This window comes from Epinephelus moara, chromosome 5 (assembly GCF_006386435.1).
Source record: "Epinephelus moara isolate mb chromosome 5, YSFRI_EMoa_1.0, whole genome shotgun sequence".
NCBI lineage: Eukaryota > Metazoa > Chordata > Actinopteri > Perciformes > Serranidae > Epinephelus > Epinephelus moara.
In genome coordinates, this window is record NC_065510.1 from 41,012,451 (window position 1) to 41,032,425 (window position 19,975).

At 40.0% G+C, this 19,975-nt stretch overlaps 1 protein-coding gene across 1 annotated transcript in view; it reads left to right on the forward strand.

The window, feature by feature from the left end:
• cabp4 (calcium binding protein 4) overlaps positions 1–17,529 on the forward strand; it is a 30,804-nt gene extending 13,275 nt beyond the window's left edge. Inside the window, exons 3-7 of the mRNA XM_050043327.1 lie at positions 543–573; positions 948–1,091; positions 10,362–10,471; positions 13,173–13,320; positions 17,109–17,529. Of these exons, the coding sequence (XP_049899284.1) occupies positions 543–573; positions 948–1,091; positions 10,362–10,471; positions 13,173–13,320; positions 17,109–17,137 (462 nt within the window). The 3' untranslated portion in view covers positions 17,138–17,529. The remainder of the gene's footprint in view (positions 1–542; positions 574–947; positions 1,092–10,361; positions 10,472–13,172; positions 13,321–17,108) is intronic.
• Positions 17,530–19,975: the final 2,446 nt, after the last annotated feature.

A 19,975-nucleotide genomic window follows, 5' to 3' on the forward strand; every position in this document is an offset into this window, starting at 1 on the left:
ATCACCCTGAGCAAATGTCAAAACAAGGCAGAGAATACTGAACGTTTCACACACAAGGCTTTATGCAAACGATGTCTTATGTATGCAAGTGTATACACGTGGGTATCCGTGTCTTAGTTTACATGTATCCATTCCTTTGTGAGGTTGGTGCATCTCCCTGTTACATGGTTGTGTGTGGGTGTGTGTGTTTGTATGCGCAGACTTGAGCTAATGCCGCATGTCCCACAGGAAGCTGCAGATGTGGCCTGTGTGTGTGTGTGTGTGTGTGTGTGCACGTAGGAGTGTGTGGCGGTATTGTGTCATTTTGCAAATTAGAAAGACATGTCGCAGGGTGAAATCCCATTAGAGTTTACTGTCAGCATGCGGCTGTGTTGACATGATATGCATGTTATTCTAATTTGGTAGTCAAAAACAGATTATCACTGGGATATTTCTCAGGAGAATTTGCTGTTTTAAGGCCACCCTGATTTTTCATCCCGTCCTGCGATGCTGTCTTCTAATTATTTCCACTGTTTATTTTTTTCTTCTTCTGTGCTCCACAGGAGAGAGAGCTGATGCCAGAGGAGTTAGATGGTAAGATGTTGGTGGTGTAATTACGATGCAGACGCATGATAAATTACTAGTCAATGCGCAGCTTTATCAATCGCATAGATTTTTTTGCTTCTCTTAGTGATTCATGTAAGAGACTGACCGTTTCTCAGACTGACTTGAAATGTTTGCCAAAGACTCAGAGCTACAAAATCAATTAAAACAACATAACTTGCTGTACTTAAGGGCTGGCTGCAGCTCAGTCTGTTGGAGTCAACAACTTACAGATAAGTTCAAACTTGATTCAAAGTGAAACTATCTGTGCACACACTGTGCATGCATGTGTGTTTGACTCTTGGGAGAAAATATGTTACCCTACTTTACGCTTTGTTGCTGTCATTTGTTTGTCTGTCTGTCAGAGCTCCAGGAGGCCTTTAAGGAATTTGACTACGATGCGGATGGCTTCATCCATTACAAAGACATCGCAGACTGCATGAGGACCATGGGCTACATGCCTACAGAGATGGAGCTCATCGAGATCATCCAGCAAATCAAGATGAAATGTGTGTATTTCCATCTGGTTATGTGTGTGCGTGTGTGAGTGTACAGTTTTGATTTCTTCCTGAGTGGTTAAACCATGTGTACATGATTGATGGGTCTTTCTGAAGTGAGTAGGTGTGAATGCCTGAGTAATGCGTCTGCGAGCACAAACACGTGTGCTCGTATACGTGCACATTCTTTTCTATGAGTCCGTGAGGGAGTGATGTTTGTCTTTGAAGTTGGGGACATTTGAGACATTTTAGCAGACTGATTAATGGCCCTCACAAGAGCAGGTGCAGGTGTGTACGAGTATGAGTCCGCATGGAGAAGTGTGTGTTTAGTTGAGATCTAACTTTCCTCTCACTGCTGTTAATGAGGATGTTTGTCTTTGCTGTCTTTACTGAATGATGAAGGGTAGATCTGTGTGTGGTGAGTGTTTAAGGTGAATCATCACGGCATTGATTTCTGCTGTTAGCCTGGAGAACCAGCTCCTGTAACACCTACCTTGTGTCAGAGCAAGGCCTTAAAATCTCAACTTTCAGTCTCTGCCAAGACTTTACATAAACCTTCAATGGACACACAGGACTTAGACACATGGAGCACACTACAGGTGTGATGTTTTGTAACTACACGTGTGCAGCAACCCAGTTACATTTACCTTCAATATGTGGTACACCTACACTGCATCATAACTATTTTTTAAATGTTGATGTGAAATAGCTTGCTGATTTTCTTACACATAATAAGATGGATTCATATACCACTGAAAGGGCTCACATGCTCAACATTAGATACGGACACAGACGGACAGAGCCTCCTGTCCCTATTCTGCATTCATTTTGTCTATATCTATGCATGTTTTCTGAAAGCTTACGGATACGAACAAAATGGAGCAGTACCACTGGAGGCGGTGTAGCGTGGTTCAAGTGAGATATGACCATAGGCGACGACGAATAAATTGAATGTGAATCAGTGAATCAGTAATATACTGAAAAAGTTCTCTGTCCACATGTTTGGATGTAGGTTATATAATAGCCACACAGTCCACCGCCATCTACAACGCTGCCTTTGCTTAAAGGTTCAATATTTCAACCTCCTCCACCCTCACCTCATTTGTTGTTTTGACTCTGCCCTATAATGCCATCTATTAGCTGTATCTATGCCAACATCAAGGACGCATGAAAGTATGAGGGCAGTGATGTTTACGTTTGAAACAGATGTATCTATTTTCATGCGGAAAGTATAAATGAGCCTTAAGAGAACGCAGACCTCTGCAAGGCCAAATGCCCTGTCTTGCAATGTTAACAAAAGTGAAAAATATTCTGTGTATCCATGCTGTGAATGGGATACACTCCAAAATTTAATAGGTTCTGTCTGGGCCCACGCTGCACATTTCTACCAGGTTTCATGACAATCAGGCCAGTGGGGTTTTTTTTGTAGTCCTGCTGCAAACCGAAAACATAACCTCCTCGGAGAAGGTAATAAATGAATTGCACCCTTGCTCAATTCAACTACAACCTGCTACAACCTTAGTTGTACTGAAATGACTAGCAGCTCATAGTGGCTGATGTTAAAGGGGAAGTACGCCCATTTTAAAAATCCATAAATGTTATTCCCATGGTCTCTTTTTTTTCCAGTGAAAATGAAATGCAAAAATTTCCACCTAAATCACAACTCATATCGCAATATCTGTTAAAATAATTGCATGCATATGATTTGACGGTATGATATGATATGATATGATATGATATGATATGATATGATATGATATGATATGATGGTTTGTATGATGTCCTACAAAAATGCACACGCAGTGGTTTGTAGGATATCCTGCAAATTAACGCCTCACAAATGACATTACATCCTCAACGTAAGGTTTTGTAATTATGTAAAGTTATGGAAGTAAATTTTAAGAAAAGAAACACAATAACAACGTACCTTAAAATGACTCAAAGTTAACTGACAGTTCACACCGTTCCAAACACCAGTGTCTTGGGGGAGAGTCCCGATGGAAAGTCCCGTGTTTTGTGACCAATCCACTGTTACTACCTGCCTCCTAACTGGACCGATTGGGAACGCTTTCCTCTTTACGTCCGCAGCCTTCCAAATTACGTGGGTTATGCACAAATTATTCGCTCATCAATATGTGGGATATGTATGAATTTTGGTGCATTACTTTTTGTAGGAAAATGTTCAAACAGTGCATGAGAACAGCCTGAACAACACACATCAGTGACTCTGGAACTGTGTTCTGAATCGCACACTTTGTCTTTTTACTTTCAGACGTACTGCAGCTGCCCTTACAAAGCACATACTGTTGCATGGAGTTTGCATACAATTAGGACATACTAGTTCATCAGAACTGACCCTTTGCTCATAGCTGTCACAGTCCACCTAGCTTCGTGCAGCATAGAATTAATGTGCTGATTATACACGTGCGTCACAAAAAAGTATGTACCGCTTGAATAGCCAGAAAAGCATTTTGTTCAACATACACTGTAATGCAACTGGATGCAGTCCTGATATTTTTGGCATACTGCAGTTGACAAACTATGTATTGGGACACACTCAGAGGTGGGTAGTAACACTTTACAAGTAATGCACATGACCAAAAAAGTATGTTTTCTCAGGAACAAGTACTTTTTATGTTCCTTTTTTAAAACTGTATTTCTACTCTTTACTTGAATATATATTTGAGCCAGTAATTTACTATTTCCTGACTACATTTGCCATTTATATCTTTGTTACAACTCTGCTCTAAATGTCATCAAGTATAAGGGGGAAGGTACGCGAGGAGCACCTCTACTGCAAACCAGACGGCCCGCCCAGCCATAACTTACCCCCTGCCTGTCACTAAAGCATAGTGGATATATAAAAAAAAAAAGAAAGAAAGAAAGTTTTTTTAACTACAGCAGCCTAGTGGGTCAATAAAAACACCCTGCTACCATTACAATGGACGGCAATGTAAATGAGAGTGGTTGCACACACATGTGAGCAGAGACCCACCAGCCTCTGAACTCACGGTAGCCGCAACTAACCACAGACTGTACATAAATTCATATTTAATTTCATTAATTTTTACATATACAGTCTATGCAGCTAATGGGGAATCAGCTTCATCACACATATGCTCTGTACATCACGTTTTGTGCTCTCCTTTGAAGGAAAAAATACAACCACATTAGCTTTCCTGCTAAAGTCTCCCTCTTATCTGTCTTACAAACATGCACACACGTCTCGTCCTGAACCATAGCTTGTTTAAAATGACCAAACAAACAGAGTACACTGTCAGTTTGCAGGCTAGGTAGCTAATTAGCTGCTCAGCTGCAGGTCATTAAACAGCAAATAAACTTACCTGTAAATGTCATTGGGTCCTTTTAGGTGCTGGTGTGGTCCTTACTCTTCAATATCACTGCTTATAAAACTTGTCAATAAAGCACAACTTTGTTTAGTTTGTCTCTCACTCCCAACAGGGACATGCCCCTTCATGAAAAGGAGCATATCTGATTTTTTCACAAAGCCCTTGTTTCTTACTTTAATAAATAAAATAAATTAATGAATAATAATAATAATAATAATAATAATGATTATTATCATTATCAAAAATAAATGAATAAATAAAAATACATTGTAATCTCAAAAAGGGTCTAATGTGATTTCAGTTGCACTTATTTTTTAAATCAGTTCACCAAAAATACTTTCTCACACAGGCTGTCTCTGACGGCAGGCCTTATCTAGCTTTGTTTTGTTGTTTTCCCCCTATTTGCTCAATTTTATACTCAGGAAATAGTCCCTATTTTACTCTTGACAAGATGCCCAGTGGATAATCCACAGTAATGGAGACATTGTTTCTGGAAAGAGATGTTGCTGTTGGGTTTCTTGTTATTTTTCGATGCTGTAAATACCACCACTATTTTGGTGTGAAGGCACAAAGCTCCGACATCTCAAAGAAAAACTCAAAATGTAGGCAAATAAAGCAAAACACGGCAAGACAGTATCAGAGATCCTTATTTTTATTTTTTAAATGACTGAACCCTGGCTTCTATGTATGTGTTTGCTTTGAAAACAGCCTAAACTCAGGATCAGTTAACACAAAATGTAACATAGCATTGTGCTCTGAGGACAGTACTGCTCATAAGCACAATATTGGACACTGGGTCTGCAGTATGATTGCTGGGCCATAAAACAGTGGCATCATGTTGGATACAGTGCGGCAGGGTTTCTCAGTTGTGGGCCTCAGGGACCAGAGTGCAGCTGGCTTCCATCCTACCAGCTAGTTAATTAGCTTCACCTGCTGTCCCAGGTGTAAATAATCTCCTGATTAGATGGTTACAATGCTAACAGCAAGGATCATGAAAACCAGGATTGAGAAATTGAGAAAGCCATTGCTGTATTAACCTCAAATTAATGTCCCCGAAATGTCCCTGTGTGATGTGCATCATCGCAAATAATAGGGTTACAGAGCCTTAGGGACTGTGCTTGACAGATCAGAGGAGGGGTGTGGCAGAAGCTACAGTATTTTTCTTTGAGCCTCCCTGAGTGACTGGGGAAAGTATATGACACTCCCTCCACCATATCATATACATCCAATATGCAACGAGCAAACAACATGGGAGTGACAGTTATCACCAGACAATCAGCTAATTTCTTGAGCAAAATGCAAATCCTCCTTACAGATTGCATCATTACACAAGTGTGTGTGTGCACTTCAGCAGAGTATGGGTGCATGACAGCCACCTATGATACCACACAAAATGAACAAATTTCAAAGAAAAGGCAGAGGATCAAAGTCTGATAATTATGGGATGTGGATAAACATTTGTGGGCCTATGATATGAAACACAATAAACAAATGTTGAGGTTAACACAACTGGCGTGTGTGTCAGTTGCTATCATGAGCGACAATTAATACACTGAAGCTGGAAGAACCACCTGCTGGTTCCAGGTGTGCCGGTCAGCTACAGCAGCACCTGAGAGAGTAATGCATAAGAACTGGACTGTGTGCTGGCGTTGCTCTGCAGTTTTTGTGGGAGATGTGAATGGAAACATATCCAACATATACTAACATCACCCAGACATCGGGACGAGGAAAAAGACAAACCAGAGGCCAGTTCCTTATCACGGCTACTTTCTAGCAGCCTTAAGATGCAAAAGCAGAAAGTGACACATTGAAGACATTGCAGGTATATCAGTGGAAACAGACTGAATATGGTAACGCACAGTAGGCTACGGCATGACCCAGATTTGCCGATCACTGGAGGCACCCTTATGGTAGCATATAATGACATGACATTTTTCCGGTGGAGCACTGCGGAAGCGCAGCAGTGTTAATCAGTATTGATGAGTGAAAAATGAAAACAATAAACTGTTTACTTCCGATGGTAACACATTACGTAACACTTTAAATGTAATAATATTACCTGAGATCCCACTGGTAACACGTTAATTACTTCTGTTACTACTGTAATGCGTAACGTTTGTAACGTGTTACCCCCAACACTGCTCCCCAGTGCTTAAAAGATTATTTGACGTGCCTCCCCCATTTCTCCACCACCGGCTTCCGCCTCATAAATAACAAACAGTCCCTTATTTTAAATTCTTGTCAAGTTTCCTAAAAAATATCAAATACATCATGCTGAATCACAGGGAAATGTGTATAAAATCATCTAACATTGCCAGTTTAATTTGATGTAATGTTGCAGCCTTGAAGTTGGCATCTCAGATTAGAATTAAAAAATTTACACAGCAGAATTTTAATGTAAAAGTGGAACAAGCAGAAACACAGTATGTGATGCTTCAAACAGTGTAGAAAAGCATTTTTAGCTCTTCCTTAAAGGGACACTAGAAGAGAAATATTCATAACATCAGAGCGGTGGTGGTGACTACATTTTATATTTTCTGCTATGTTGCATAATATGAATTATTCATCTGTTCGTGGATGCCTTAATTTGACCCAAAAGGTAGAATGAGCTTCAGACATCCCTAGCCTAATCTCTGTAGCGTAATCCCTACAGAGCCATTAATACCATGAAATTCAGTCTTTTATGTATAACTAGCGTTGCACTATCAATTAAAAAATAATAATAATCTCCAAAGACTTTTGGGAGAACTTTTCCAGTCCATGATTATAAACTGACCCACTTAAGGCCCAATTCTTCAAGGAGGTGTCAGGAATCCCCCACAGACTGCTGCTCCACAAGGGTAAAGCCAGTCAGCCAGAAACTTTACAGTCCCTCCAGGCAAGTATGAAAATTCTTTGCTAACTCAGAAATCACAGAATTAATGGTCTTGTATTTCAGGACCTTTCAGATGCTGTTTTAACTAGTAGATGACAGTCTGAGCCATTAGTTTCAATATTCAACACCATTAAAAGTGCTTTCCATGCAAGCTCAGTTTGCTATAGTTTGATTTTTATCCTCAAGAGTCCTGACACTCTGAGCACTGATTACCTTTTTCAAACCACAAAATGACCACATGGCTTTACTGAAGCAGTCTTTCACATCCACCAAAGGCCCAGATAATGGAAACAAACTGAGTCTATTGGTCTACGCTATCAAATAAGCCTGTCTTTTGTCAAACTAATAACACGAGCCCTCCCATTGTATCAGTCTGTTTTGACAATTACTATGGGGATCAAACAAAACAAAACTGGGTTGAAGGAAACATAATGAGCAGATAGCTGAATGCATTGTTATCGCCTCCATGCACTGAGGACATTCATAAACTTTTCACACTGAAGCTTTGTATTAAAGGCTCTATTTAGAACATTAATACAGCAGCAAACAGCTATTTGCTATGTAAAGATATGGTGGAGTAATGGCATCCTGAGAGGAGAATGAAGTCACGCTCTCTCTGTATGTGTTGTAATCCCAGTTTTTGCTTTGGTAGCCAGGCTAACCACGCGTGCATGTTAGTGCATGTAAGCGTAACACCCATCCTCTGATTCCACTCCAGATTAACACTGTTAGCTCTGACCGCACTGTTGCTATTGTTAGCACTGTTAGTACTGTTTGTGCAGCTAGCACTAGTAGTCACCACCATGTTTGCTTGCGCTGTCAGAGATGAGAGCCATCAGCCCAAACTCTGCATGACATTTGTTGCACCTAGAAGTCTTTATTACTACTACCTTTACTTGAGGGCCCTATTTAAGTAGGCTACAATACTGAGTACTCGGATTTGGACTTTGAATATTTCCATTAATTGGTTTAGGTAACTACAGTGTGCAGAGGTTTCACAACTGTAGCTTCTTAAGGGAATTCTTTGCTGATTTTCAACTATGTCTGTGTCACCACCGAGTACAGAGTGTGTGCAGATGAACTGCGTTCAGGTCTCCCCTGTGCCACCAGCTCCCGGTGCTCCCTGCCTGTCTGCCAGCTAAGACACAAAATGCGTCATTTATGACGCAAAATGACACATTCTGTGTCCACTGGTGGAGTTTTACTCACAGCACGGGCAGGGAGTGCCCAGTACTGCATGCTTGGGAGATGCCTTAACACAATTTGCACACACTCCCCACACCACAGTGACACAGACGTGGTTGAAAATCAGCAAAACATGGCTTCAGGCAAAGAAGTTGGGGTAAAAAAAATTGGCCATCGCAGAAATGTATATCATACTGAAAGGGGCCATTCAGTACATATGAACATTTACTTGTGATACTTATGTCAATTTTTCCCCAAATACTTTCATACTTTTTCTTGAGGAAATTGCTCAATTGTGGTGTTGCTATTGTCTTAATTAATACTTTTCTTATTAATATTTTTATACTGACAATTGATCAAATTACTACATGTAGCCTAATCTCTATCAACAGATACAGTATCTGCATATTATGCAAAATCTGTAAGCAATGGGACAAGATTTTGATATCAGAAGCCATCCGGTTACCATTTGTTACCCATCTGTAATCCGATTAGGATTGACCAGTCACATTTGAGTGGCACATAAACAATCTGTGTAGAGAGGTGGAAAGCATTGGCCAGCAATCTGGAAACCTAACAGCTACCATATGACAATGATTTAGCTTTATGTTAGCTTTTTAAAATTTACCTGCATTCATATGCATTAATCTGTTATTAGAGGTTATCTGAAATGACCAACACACCAAAGGGAAAGTCTTGGCCCGGATATCTACTTACTACACCAAATCTCAAAAAATTTGGCCCCATGAGGCTTATAATCATCACACAGATGGACAATGGGTGTTGTACAGAAGCTGAGAAGCCAAGGCCATGCTTTAATCAAAAAAAAAAAAAAAAAAGCTGTTATTTTGAGATCATGAGTTCATAATTTACATTATCTTGAGAACAAGCTCTATTATCTCTGATAGCAGTGTAATCAACCCATTATCATAACAAAACAGAAGGTTGTTTTATTTTGTTATCTTGAGAAAACAAGCTTTGTTATCTCCGAATAACAAGAAAATTACAAAAAGGAAATTTTGTCTTATTGGGCAACTTATAATGTTTATCAGAGATCCTGAGTGACATGCCAGCATGCACAGATGGCGTCTTGACAGCTGTAACAACTGTAAATGTCAAATCAAGGATTATCCATGAAAAAAAATAATGATTAGAAGAACAGCAGTTCTCAGCTTCCAGAGTTTCAAGGTTGCATGTAGCCTAATTTTAAAAGGGGTGCACAGTGATGGGTTTAAGCAATTTTCATCTCATTGTTTTGTTTTTCATGACCTGCAACTTTATTGTTTCTGGTTAATCTTACCATCATACCATTGCAGCAAGCAGCTTTTATAAGTTCAAAAGCTCTTAAAACCCATTAGGTGACCTGTCCAGCACCAGATTGAAAGCAGACAAAGTAAGCTACCAGCTGGTGGACTCAGTTTATCATTTAGCAGCTAAAAAAACAGATCAGTCTCATAGGAGTTGGTGGAGATCAAAACAAAGCTAAAAGGATAGTGAAAATTTGCTGCCAGAAACCAGACTCCAGATGAATGCTAATGTTGCCTTGTTGTGTCTACTGCATGAGTAAATAAGCAACTGTTTGCTAACATATATGGATTTACCATGATGACTTTACAAGCTTACAGTATGTCAGTGTTGTACGTTTGGCTAAACTGCACAGGATCTGAATAGTTCTTCCACCACTGTGTTACTACACAGCTAATGACATAAAAGACACTGCATGTGCCAATATCCTCTGACACCTTAATGCTTAATGCATGAATCCATATGTCTAGTACAGACTCTCCAGGGAGGCATAGAAGTTATTACTTGGTAGTCAACCTGTGCGTGTGTGTGTCTTCATCTCTGTGTGTGTCCTCTGTCTTTCTGCAGGGGGTGGTCATGTAGACTTTGATGATTTCTGTGAGTTAATGGGGCCGAGGATGCTGGCTGAGACAGCTCATATGGTCGGGCTGAAGGAGCTCCGCTGCGCCTTCAAACAGGTAAGAGGTCCCCAGCTAGGAACTCTAAAGAAATCTGGCATCAAGCAAGTGAAAGGGGCCTGGTGCTGTGACAGTACTTTGAAGTGTGCAACAGGACCTTTCCTTAGAGAGTTCCAAGAGTGTATGGCTCTTACTTGTAAACAAGTCTGAGGAAAAAGGGCTAGCTGGCTATGAATGCAGAAGAAAAAGGGAAATATTCCTACTGATGACGTTTTTATGGAGGCTGGCCTCTGCCATCCAAAGTGTCACTATTTATATACACTTCTTTGACTCACCTGTTAATTTGTGCCTCATTGGTCTGGAGGAAATATCTATTGAGTTGCTCTCACTGACATCAGTACAGAGGCAAGTTCACAAGTGTTGAATTGATTGCCCCCCATTGACCAGCTCTGGTGTGACGTAGTCTCTGACCAAGCAAAACAAATGAGTTGATGGTTTCATTTATAAGCACAGCTTCACACACCTGGGTTCATCCATTAAACACATTACAGCGTGATAGGTTTTTAATGGTTACTGCAAAACAGACAATACGTACAATGTGCCCCTAATGATTGTAACTGAAAACATATTAGAGAGTGCAATATGCTACTGGGATTAATTATAAATCTAGCCCCAGGCAATTAGTTTGACCACTTTTTAGCTCCTAATAAAAGCCTATCAGCGAAGTCATTTGTGTCATTAGAATAATGGCATAACAATATTTAAACTACAATTACCACCACACGGTTGTATGCCTCTGTGAACCCCTCAAGTAGCAGTTACAGTTTACATCCATGTCTGTGAAAACATGGACACACATCTTCAACCTGACAGCACAGAAAATCAATGCAAACAGCACAGTTTCAAGGTGGACACCCAAGATTAGTGTCACCAATTCAGTATCTGACCAAATGTCTCCCCTTCTGTTCCTGAATTATTATGTTGAGAAATGGCCAGAAAAGTGTTTTTGCAGAACATAATGATGTCACAGTGAAGCTGACCATTGACCTTTTGGATATAAAATGCCATCACTTTATCATTTAATCCTATTAGAAATTTGTGTGAATTTTTTTCATAATTAATAATGAGTTATGGCCAAAAACATGGTTTGTGAGGTCAAAGTGACCTTGACCTTCAACCACCAAATTTAAATTAGATCCTTGTTGAGTCCAAGTGGACTTGTGCCAGATTTGAATTAATTATCTCAAGGTGTTCTTGAAATATTGCATTCACATGAATGAGAAGGACGAGGACACAGTACCTTGACCTTGACCTTTGACCACCAAAATCTATTTATTTAGACATTTGTGTGAAATTTTGTCATACATATGAATTCCTGAATTATGGCTAAAAACATATTTTGTGACATCAAAGTGACCTTGACTTTTGACCACGAAATTCTAGTGTGGAAGTGGAAGTTTGTGCCAAATTTGAGGAAATCCCCTCAAGGCCTTCTTGAGATTTAGCATTCATGAAATGAGATGGACAAAGGTCACAGTGACCTTTGACCAGTTCAACCTTGACTCAAAGTGGATTTTCATGCCAAATTTGAAGAAATTCAAGATACAGCGTTCATGGCCAAGAGACGGATACAAGGTCACAGTTGCCTTGACCTTTAAATTTGACCTCCAAAATCTGATCAGTTCATCCTTAAGTCCAAATGGACATTTGTGCCAAATTTGAAAAAAAAAAATTCTGTGAAGACTTAAGATATCACGTTCATGAGAACAGGACCGACATACAGACAGATGGATGGATGGACAACCTGAAACATAATGCCTCCAGTCACATCTATTGCCGGGGCTGAGGCATAAGGATAAAGAATTTGCTTTCTTTATGGGAATGTGACACAGGGTTTAATCATACACCTCAAAACGTAACAACTGTTTGGAGCAATAAAGAAAACTTTGTTATTTGAATAACCTTTACTGAGCAGTGAGCTTTGTAACAATATTTCTGTCTCAACTAACCAATCTCTTCCTGAACCAGTTGGGCTGCTTGATAGCTCAGGGTTTTATTGAGGACACCAAGAGCATCATTCCTCTGCATAAAAGGTTTAAAACGTGCCCTCTATTTTAATGCATGGCTTCATATTCATCTATCTCATCTTGTAGCTGGTGTTTCTTCATCACACGTGCGTCATCGTCAAGGTCCTGAAATTCACATGTTCTGACGTCTGCAGGGAATAATAAATTAGCTCTCAGCTTCACTACTTCTGAACGGAAACTTCCACAACTTCAGAGGATCGTCTACTCTGTGACAAATGAGAATCCATTTTCAACTCATCTCAACTCAGCCCTCATAGTCACTTCAGAAGTCTTTCTCACTTCAGTTCTAACACCTTATGAGTCAGCAGTGCCCCATCTGCACACTCAAGCTGTTTTCAGACTTCCAGGATCCACATGCAGCCATGTTGTAACTATACACTGTAAATGTTAAACTTTTTCTGCGTGACGAAATCTCTGAATCTCTTGGTCTGTGTATTACTCTTGATAATGTTCTCTCCCTCTATTTCTGTCTTTATTTCATCACCCCTATTCAAGACATCATTCTGGAACCAATCTCTCCACCCCCCTCATTAGCACAGAAACATGTATTGTTGTTCTTTCCTTCTCTGTTCCTCGTGTCATCTCTAATCCTCTTCACCTATGATTTGTCTCTTCTCGCTCACTACATGGTCATGTACACCACCTCATTGCTCTTCTAATCGCACACGTTGCAGTTCGACTGTGACGGTGATGGAAAGATCACGCTTGATGAGCTGAAGGAGGGCATGAAGACCCTCCTGGGGGAGAAGCTGAAGAAAGGCGAGTTGGAGGAGATCCTCAGCGACATTGACCTCAACAAGGACGGCAACATCGACTTTGATGGTGAGCAGGTGGGGACGTGGGGGACGTGTTGGGGGGGAGTGGATAGGCTGCAGGCAAGGTGTGAGAGACTATTGAAACCATTAATAATACACAACAATAAAACAGTGAGACAGGGGTGCACTTGTACCCAGGGGTACTTCTGCAGTTGCCAGAGGGTACATGGGAGGACGAACTAATTCCCAAATAAATTCAACGAAAAAATGGGAAATTGTGATTTGATTAAAAAACAATTAACATATTTATGTCCAGCAGGAAAATAAGCTGGAGCTGATCTTTAGTAAATTTAAAGGAGCACTTCACCTGAAAAATGAGCATATGTGTATCAATTACTCACGCATTGTGACATTGAATTTGTTTGTTGATCTTGTATGCCTCCACTGTGAATACAGAATCCAAACAACATTCCTCATGAATTGAAGAAATCAGGCTCCACATTTTACAACAGTAGAGCTATTTAAAAACATCTGTTTACAACTCTCACACAACTCGTGCAGTATAATCCAAGTCTCGCTTATCCAGCTGTATGCTCAGTACTTCCCAAACACGTGTTTTGCAAAAACATTATAGGTCTCACACAGAGACGAGTAGCACACCTGAGGCCTGTACTGCAAAGCAGGATTTCAAGTTAGTGAGGTAACTTCAGGATTAACTCCGGGTTTTCAGTACTACGAAGCTGGTTCTCTCTTTACCAGGATAAATCACCACGGTAACTTATGCTGAACAGTTAACCTGCTTCATGTATCGGATCACAGGCTGTCAACACCCCGATCATTAACCAATCAGATCACTGAGGGAAAAAGTATCCATGAACAAAAGTCCGGAATGACAGGGAAAAAAGAGGAGTCTGTATGCTGATACAGGTCAGTAGAATCATTTAATATTTCCAGGGCTCTATTTACACTGGTTTTAAAACAGAGCTTCTAACAAACACAGAGATCGTTTACAACACAGAACACATGATTTTAGCAGGATTTGAAATTATGCAAAGTTTATTTTAGTCAGCAGTGATAGTGCTGCTATTTTACACTCTGATTCCACCACTGCAGCTCAAAATAACATGAGACACCTAAGTGATGAGAACTAGGATAAAACAGATATTTTATTCGTTAAATAGTCCACATACTGTTAATTGGCTCCCGTTATTATAAATGCCACATTTCAGTCGGAAAGACCTATCAGTCCTTAGCTAGGCTACTTTTCCACCCTTTACTTCAGTATCAGAAAAAGTCTGGCATTACTTTTAAGTGTTTTATCTTACATATTCAGAGTAGTATTATCATCATCCAACTAAACAGCAAAAAATACTTAATTGTATTCATGAGTTCAAGGTAAGATGGGCTGAGTAATTGAAATCCAAATGGTCATTTTGTGGTTGAAGTATTCCTTTAAAATAACCAACAAGCGACCCATTCTGAGTCATTGGAGTGTGTGAATTAGCAAGTCAAAATCATGAAAAGTAATCAAGAAATGGTTGAAATAGGTAGTTCATTGAATGGATTAAATGATAAAAGAAATGGAGTAGTTGAAATGGTTAGCTATAAGTAGCCTAATGGATGACCTAGCTAAACACCTAGCTAAAACTAAAGACATTTTAAAAAGTTACTAGCTAAGGATGTGGAAGAACAACTGAAATCATAACCTAGAAATCTACATAAACTGTGGAAATTTTGCTGAAAATAATGTATAAATTATTGTAACATCAAGCTTTCTGCTAATCCAGTGGTAACATGGCTGTATTAAGACACCTGGATACAGTGTTGGGGCAGGTCCCTGTTCATTCCTTTGAATGTTGCTCAGAGGCACATGAAGCCAAAAAAGCTCTGTTTCCCTGGTATGAAATTACCCGGATGATTGAAGCTGCTTCCACATCACTGGGCCCACAGAGCGAGCGCTCAGTTTAGCGCTCCACTAAACTGAATGGAGATAAAATTATTTAATCTTGAGGCTGTTTTAGACTTTCCATGTGTTATTGGACCAAATGGATTAAATCCTGGTGATGAAACCAGTCATTTTGCAGGGTTGTGAAGCTCAAAAAAATGTATCCACTGATTTGCAGATTTCTCTTTCCCAATGGAAGTCTATAGGAAAAAGGCTTTTTGGGCCCAATGACATCACGTGACAGACTCAGGAGGTGTAATTCCACTGGTTGGCCACAATGATAGTTGGCTCCAAAGCTTGGTGCACTTCCTGGGGGCCTGAGTAGTATAGCCATTTTTTTATATATATAATGAATAGCGTAAGTGCAGAACACAAGCATCCCAATTATAATCCATTCATAACACATTTGGAACATGATGGTTGTGGTGTTGATGAAGAGGTTACTTGAGCTCATCTGACAGGGCTGTGTGAGTACATCAGACAGGAGGGAAGAGCAAACCAGGGAGGACAAAGCAGAGGGGTCATTGGATCTCATTGGAATGAGTTGAGGATGAAGGGGAGAGAAGGAGAAAATGAGTAAAAAATGAGGTGGGAAAAGGGTGAGATGGGAAAGGAGCGATGGTCACGTCAAAATGGGTTAGCTGGATGGGCCAACCCAATCTAATCAGGAGTGCATTAAGCCAATCAATACACACGCCTGGACACCTGTCACATGTCACACAGAGAACACACACTTGGGCAGCTCAAGGACTTTGCAGAAATGCCATTACCATATTTTACCTCGCAAGCAAATAAACAATACAGTGGGACACAACCACCCATACATACACGTCAATGTCAGCATACACCTCGATGCGCACATGTGCAGGCGTCATCAACACCACATCCATGTTAGTGCGATTATAGGCTGCAGCACACAGAGAGCTTAGAGGTGTGATCCTCTTTATCTTGTCTCAACAATCCAATCAATTACAATTATTGGGAACATATGAATAGGCGTGTCAGTCCCAGAAGGGATCGATAAGCAGGTGCTCCTCATTATCATCAATTAGCCCCTGGGGCAGCGTTGGAGTATCTGTCCAGCTCAGCCACGCGGGCAGGAAACAAGCAGCCACAGCAGCGGTGAGAAGCTCGTTCTCAATCTCCAGGTGGCAGGTTATAAACTCAAGTGTCAGGACGGCGAGGAGCTGCAATCACGCTCGGTTTACTTCTTTTTATTGAAAATGGTTCAAGGAGTACCTCAAGAGATAATGTTAGTGGGTTAATCTGGAATTAAGCTTTAGTGCTCAGTCAATCAATAGATTCACACCTACAATCAGACGTCTTTCAGAGTAAAGCGCTTCAGGTGCACAATGGGAAATGGAAGACATGATTGACTGGACTGATTTAGTGAAACCTGCCTTGAGCTGGGTTTCATTGACAGGACACTATCAATAGCCAACATGATTGACAAGTGAATCTGTAATAACTGCTACAGCGGGCTAAAATGAGCGGTAATCAAACTGATTACCAATTACAGGAAGAGATGAACAGAGCCTGGATGTGGAAGTGCTGGAGTTGTTATCCCGTTAATGAATATAGATCTAGGTTTAATACGTGCAGAGAAAACCAGTCCTATACTCTGTCTTACTTCAGTAACAGAAAAAACAACAACTTTTATTTAAATTTTCGGCTGAAATGCTGCTATATTCTTTCTTCTTCTTTGATATATCATGCTGTTACTGCTTCAATTTCTCATTAAATTGATGACACTGGCAGCATTTTGTCATTACATCACACCATGAGCTGTGTTAGTTTCCAGTACACGGCCTGAAAATGATGTGGTGGCCTCCCATGCTGTCCTGTTATGATATTAGAGTGTCATTAGTCCTTATCGGTGGATCTGCCGCTGTCTCTGTCTCCCTCTGCAGAGTTTGTTATGATGCTTTCTGCACGATGACCTCTGATGGAAGAAGATGGATCATACAGCGCCGGATTCATACGGACCAACTCATAAGCACTGCCTGCTGTTATTGTTCTTTCTCTGTGACATTATCGAAATGTCTGATTGTAAAACAAAACATGATTGAGTCAGAGAGATCTGTTCCTGTTTTTATAATAAAAGTTGAGGTTGAGGAAGTGCAGAGGGTAAAGGGTGAGTTATGAAACATTTAACTGTATGTGGCAACAATGCTGCACTGTCGCCCCCCTGTGGTGACAAAGTGTACAGACTCTTTAGGTCTCTAAAATGAGACTCGATTAATTTTCTTTACCATCTGATTACATTTTAACAACAGCTAGTGGAGGACTGTAGTATCCTATATTTCAACTTATTTGCACATAAATGGGTTAAAGGCCCTTTCTCAACTCAGTCTTACTCTGTGATGGAGTCCTACATAAAGTCACAACTCTCTGCCAAGGTTTTGATTACTTCACATTGGAGGTTTGAGTGTTTTGTTGTTTTTTTTGTCTTCTCTGTGCTCTAATAATTTGAAGTGGGCTGGGTTCTTTTAAATAAAGGTGATGTCAAAATGCACCAATCAGGATTCAGCAATATTTTAGTTAATATCTGAGGGTCCATATTTGGATGGGAGGGTGGAGCTGTGGAGGAGTGAGGAATGGATCTTACTCACAGGCAGCCTGTCCATCAAAGAAGCCACGCCCTTCATTGATGCATAACTTTAAGCCTTGATAAAATGTAAATGGGTGAATTTAAAAAAAAAAAAAAATCACTTCTTTTAAAGTTGTCATTAATGTTGCCATAAGCTATAGAGACCAAACCTTTTTTTTGTACCATGCTATAAACGTCAATTTCTGCTGTAAAGTTGGGCATTTTAACATGGAGGTCTATGGGGACTGACTTACGCTTGGAGCCAGCCTCAAGTGGCCATTTGAGGAACTGCAGTTTTTACACTGTCATGTTGCCTTCATTTTTCAGCCCTTGGTCAACAGGTACACAGGTATTTTCGAAAGACGGGTTTTACCTTCTTCTACCTCAAAAAATATAACACAACAAAAAACAAAAAAAAATCTCCATTCAAATGAAAACACTTAACACATCTAAAATGCTGTCAAGAGCATGCCAAACCAACAGGCTGCATTATCATTAAGCCATGCAAAGAAGAAGAAAATGCCAATCAAAAGCCTGAAACAAAGCTATACAGTGCTCCAGGGATGATGTTTTTCTGTAGGCCGACGTCACGTGGAAGTTAGCGTCGCTTTGGTTCCCTCGTCAAAAAGCCTATGGACTTTTCCTTTAGATTACTGCAGAAAATGAGCTCTGTGGCAAACAAACATTTGTGATACACGTTTTGTTCAGCAAGATAATCTTAACAAATGAACACCACTTTTGTGATTTTTGAAGTCTAAATGCAATCACCAGAGGTAACAAGCTAACGTTGGGGACGAGCTACACTATGGTTGTATGATTTAACATCCCTACTACGACGAGGGTGTAAAGCCGTCTTGAGTATGATGATATTCTTTGATCAAATATGGCCACTTTTTTAAGACACATAAAAGCTTCAAAATTCATATGCATGGTACGTACTTATGTATCTGACGTCAAACAAAAGGTCAAAGTGCTTGTGTTGTCCACAGACCTTATCTCAAGCACCAAAAACCCATTCAAAAAACCCATTGACTTGAAGACGAGGGAACCTGAGTCCTAAAATTCCAACTCATTTCCGGGTGTGAGGATTCATTCCTGGAACTCTCTACTACTGGTAGACGACCTATAGCAGTGACCTCTGTAGTTCATTCTGACACCTCTGCAAAGGAGTTATTCTATATTTATACGTGAACATGTAAAAGGTCCTGTGAGCAAGATTAGAACCAGCACTATTTTGGTCGCCACTGCCACTGAATAAAATGTCACTTAATTTGTGATGCCTCACAAAGAAGATAACATGGAACTCTCTGACATCTCAAGCCAAAAATGCAGTTTTCCCTGTCCGTCACTGGAAACAGGGTTTCTGAAAATCTTCACCCTGGAAGAAGTTTTACAAAATGTCTGTTTTCAGTGAAATAAAACAGTCAGTGTGGACAAAAGGCCGTACCACATAGAAAAGGCTATGTTTCTAAATATCCCGATGTACGTGTGGACATGGCCTCATAGTGGTGAGTTTAATTACTGTCAGTTATATTTGATAAAACCAAACCCACGCAGACCTGATTTGACTTCTTGAGTGTTGAAAATGTTGACAAATAATACCTTATGATGTGAGGTCCTTGCTTTGAGGTCAAAGCACAAGTTTCTATTTAATTGGTCAGAGTGGACACTTACACTGAAGTTGAAAAAAGAAGTGCATTTATTATTGAAAACTGATAACTTAAACATCAGACCAAAAACCAAGATCTGGCCAAAAAGCCTTATTACAGATGATTTACATAAAACAGCCTTGACTTGAATTTAATCTTAGGATTTTTTTTAATACACATTGTGCACAAATGGTGCCTTAAACTAACTGAGAAAAAAAATACAATTAAAACATACTTCACACTATGGCAAAAAAGGAATGGTAACCAAGCCAATGCATTGTGTTATTCAGATCACAATGCAAAATGGTGTAAGGCAAATGCAGTCTCAACTGAAGCACTGCAGGTACCGTCCTCTCCTCTAAAGTAGACAGAGAGCAGCTTTGAATGAATAATAATGCTAACCCATTAGTTGTATTATACATGCTGTTTTTGTGTTGTTTTGATTTGTCATAATATTGCAAGTCCCCCTTATAATTTCTCAAACAAACACACGGTCAGAATGTACAAATATATAATTATAAATTAGTTTAAGTTAATG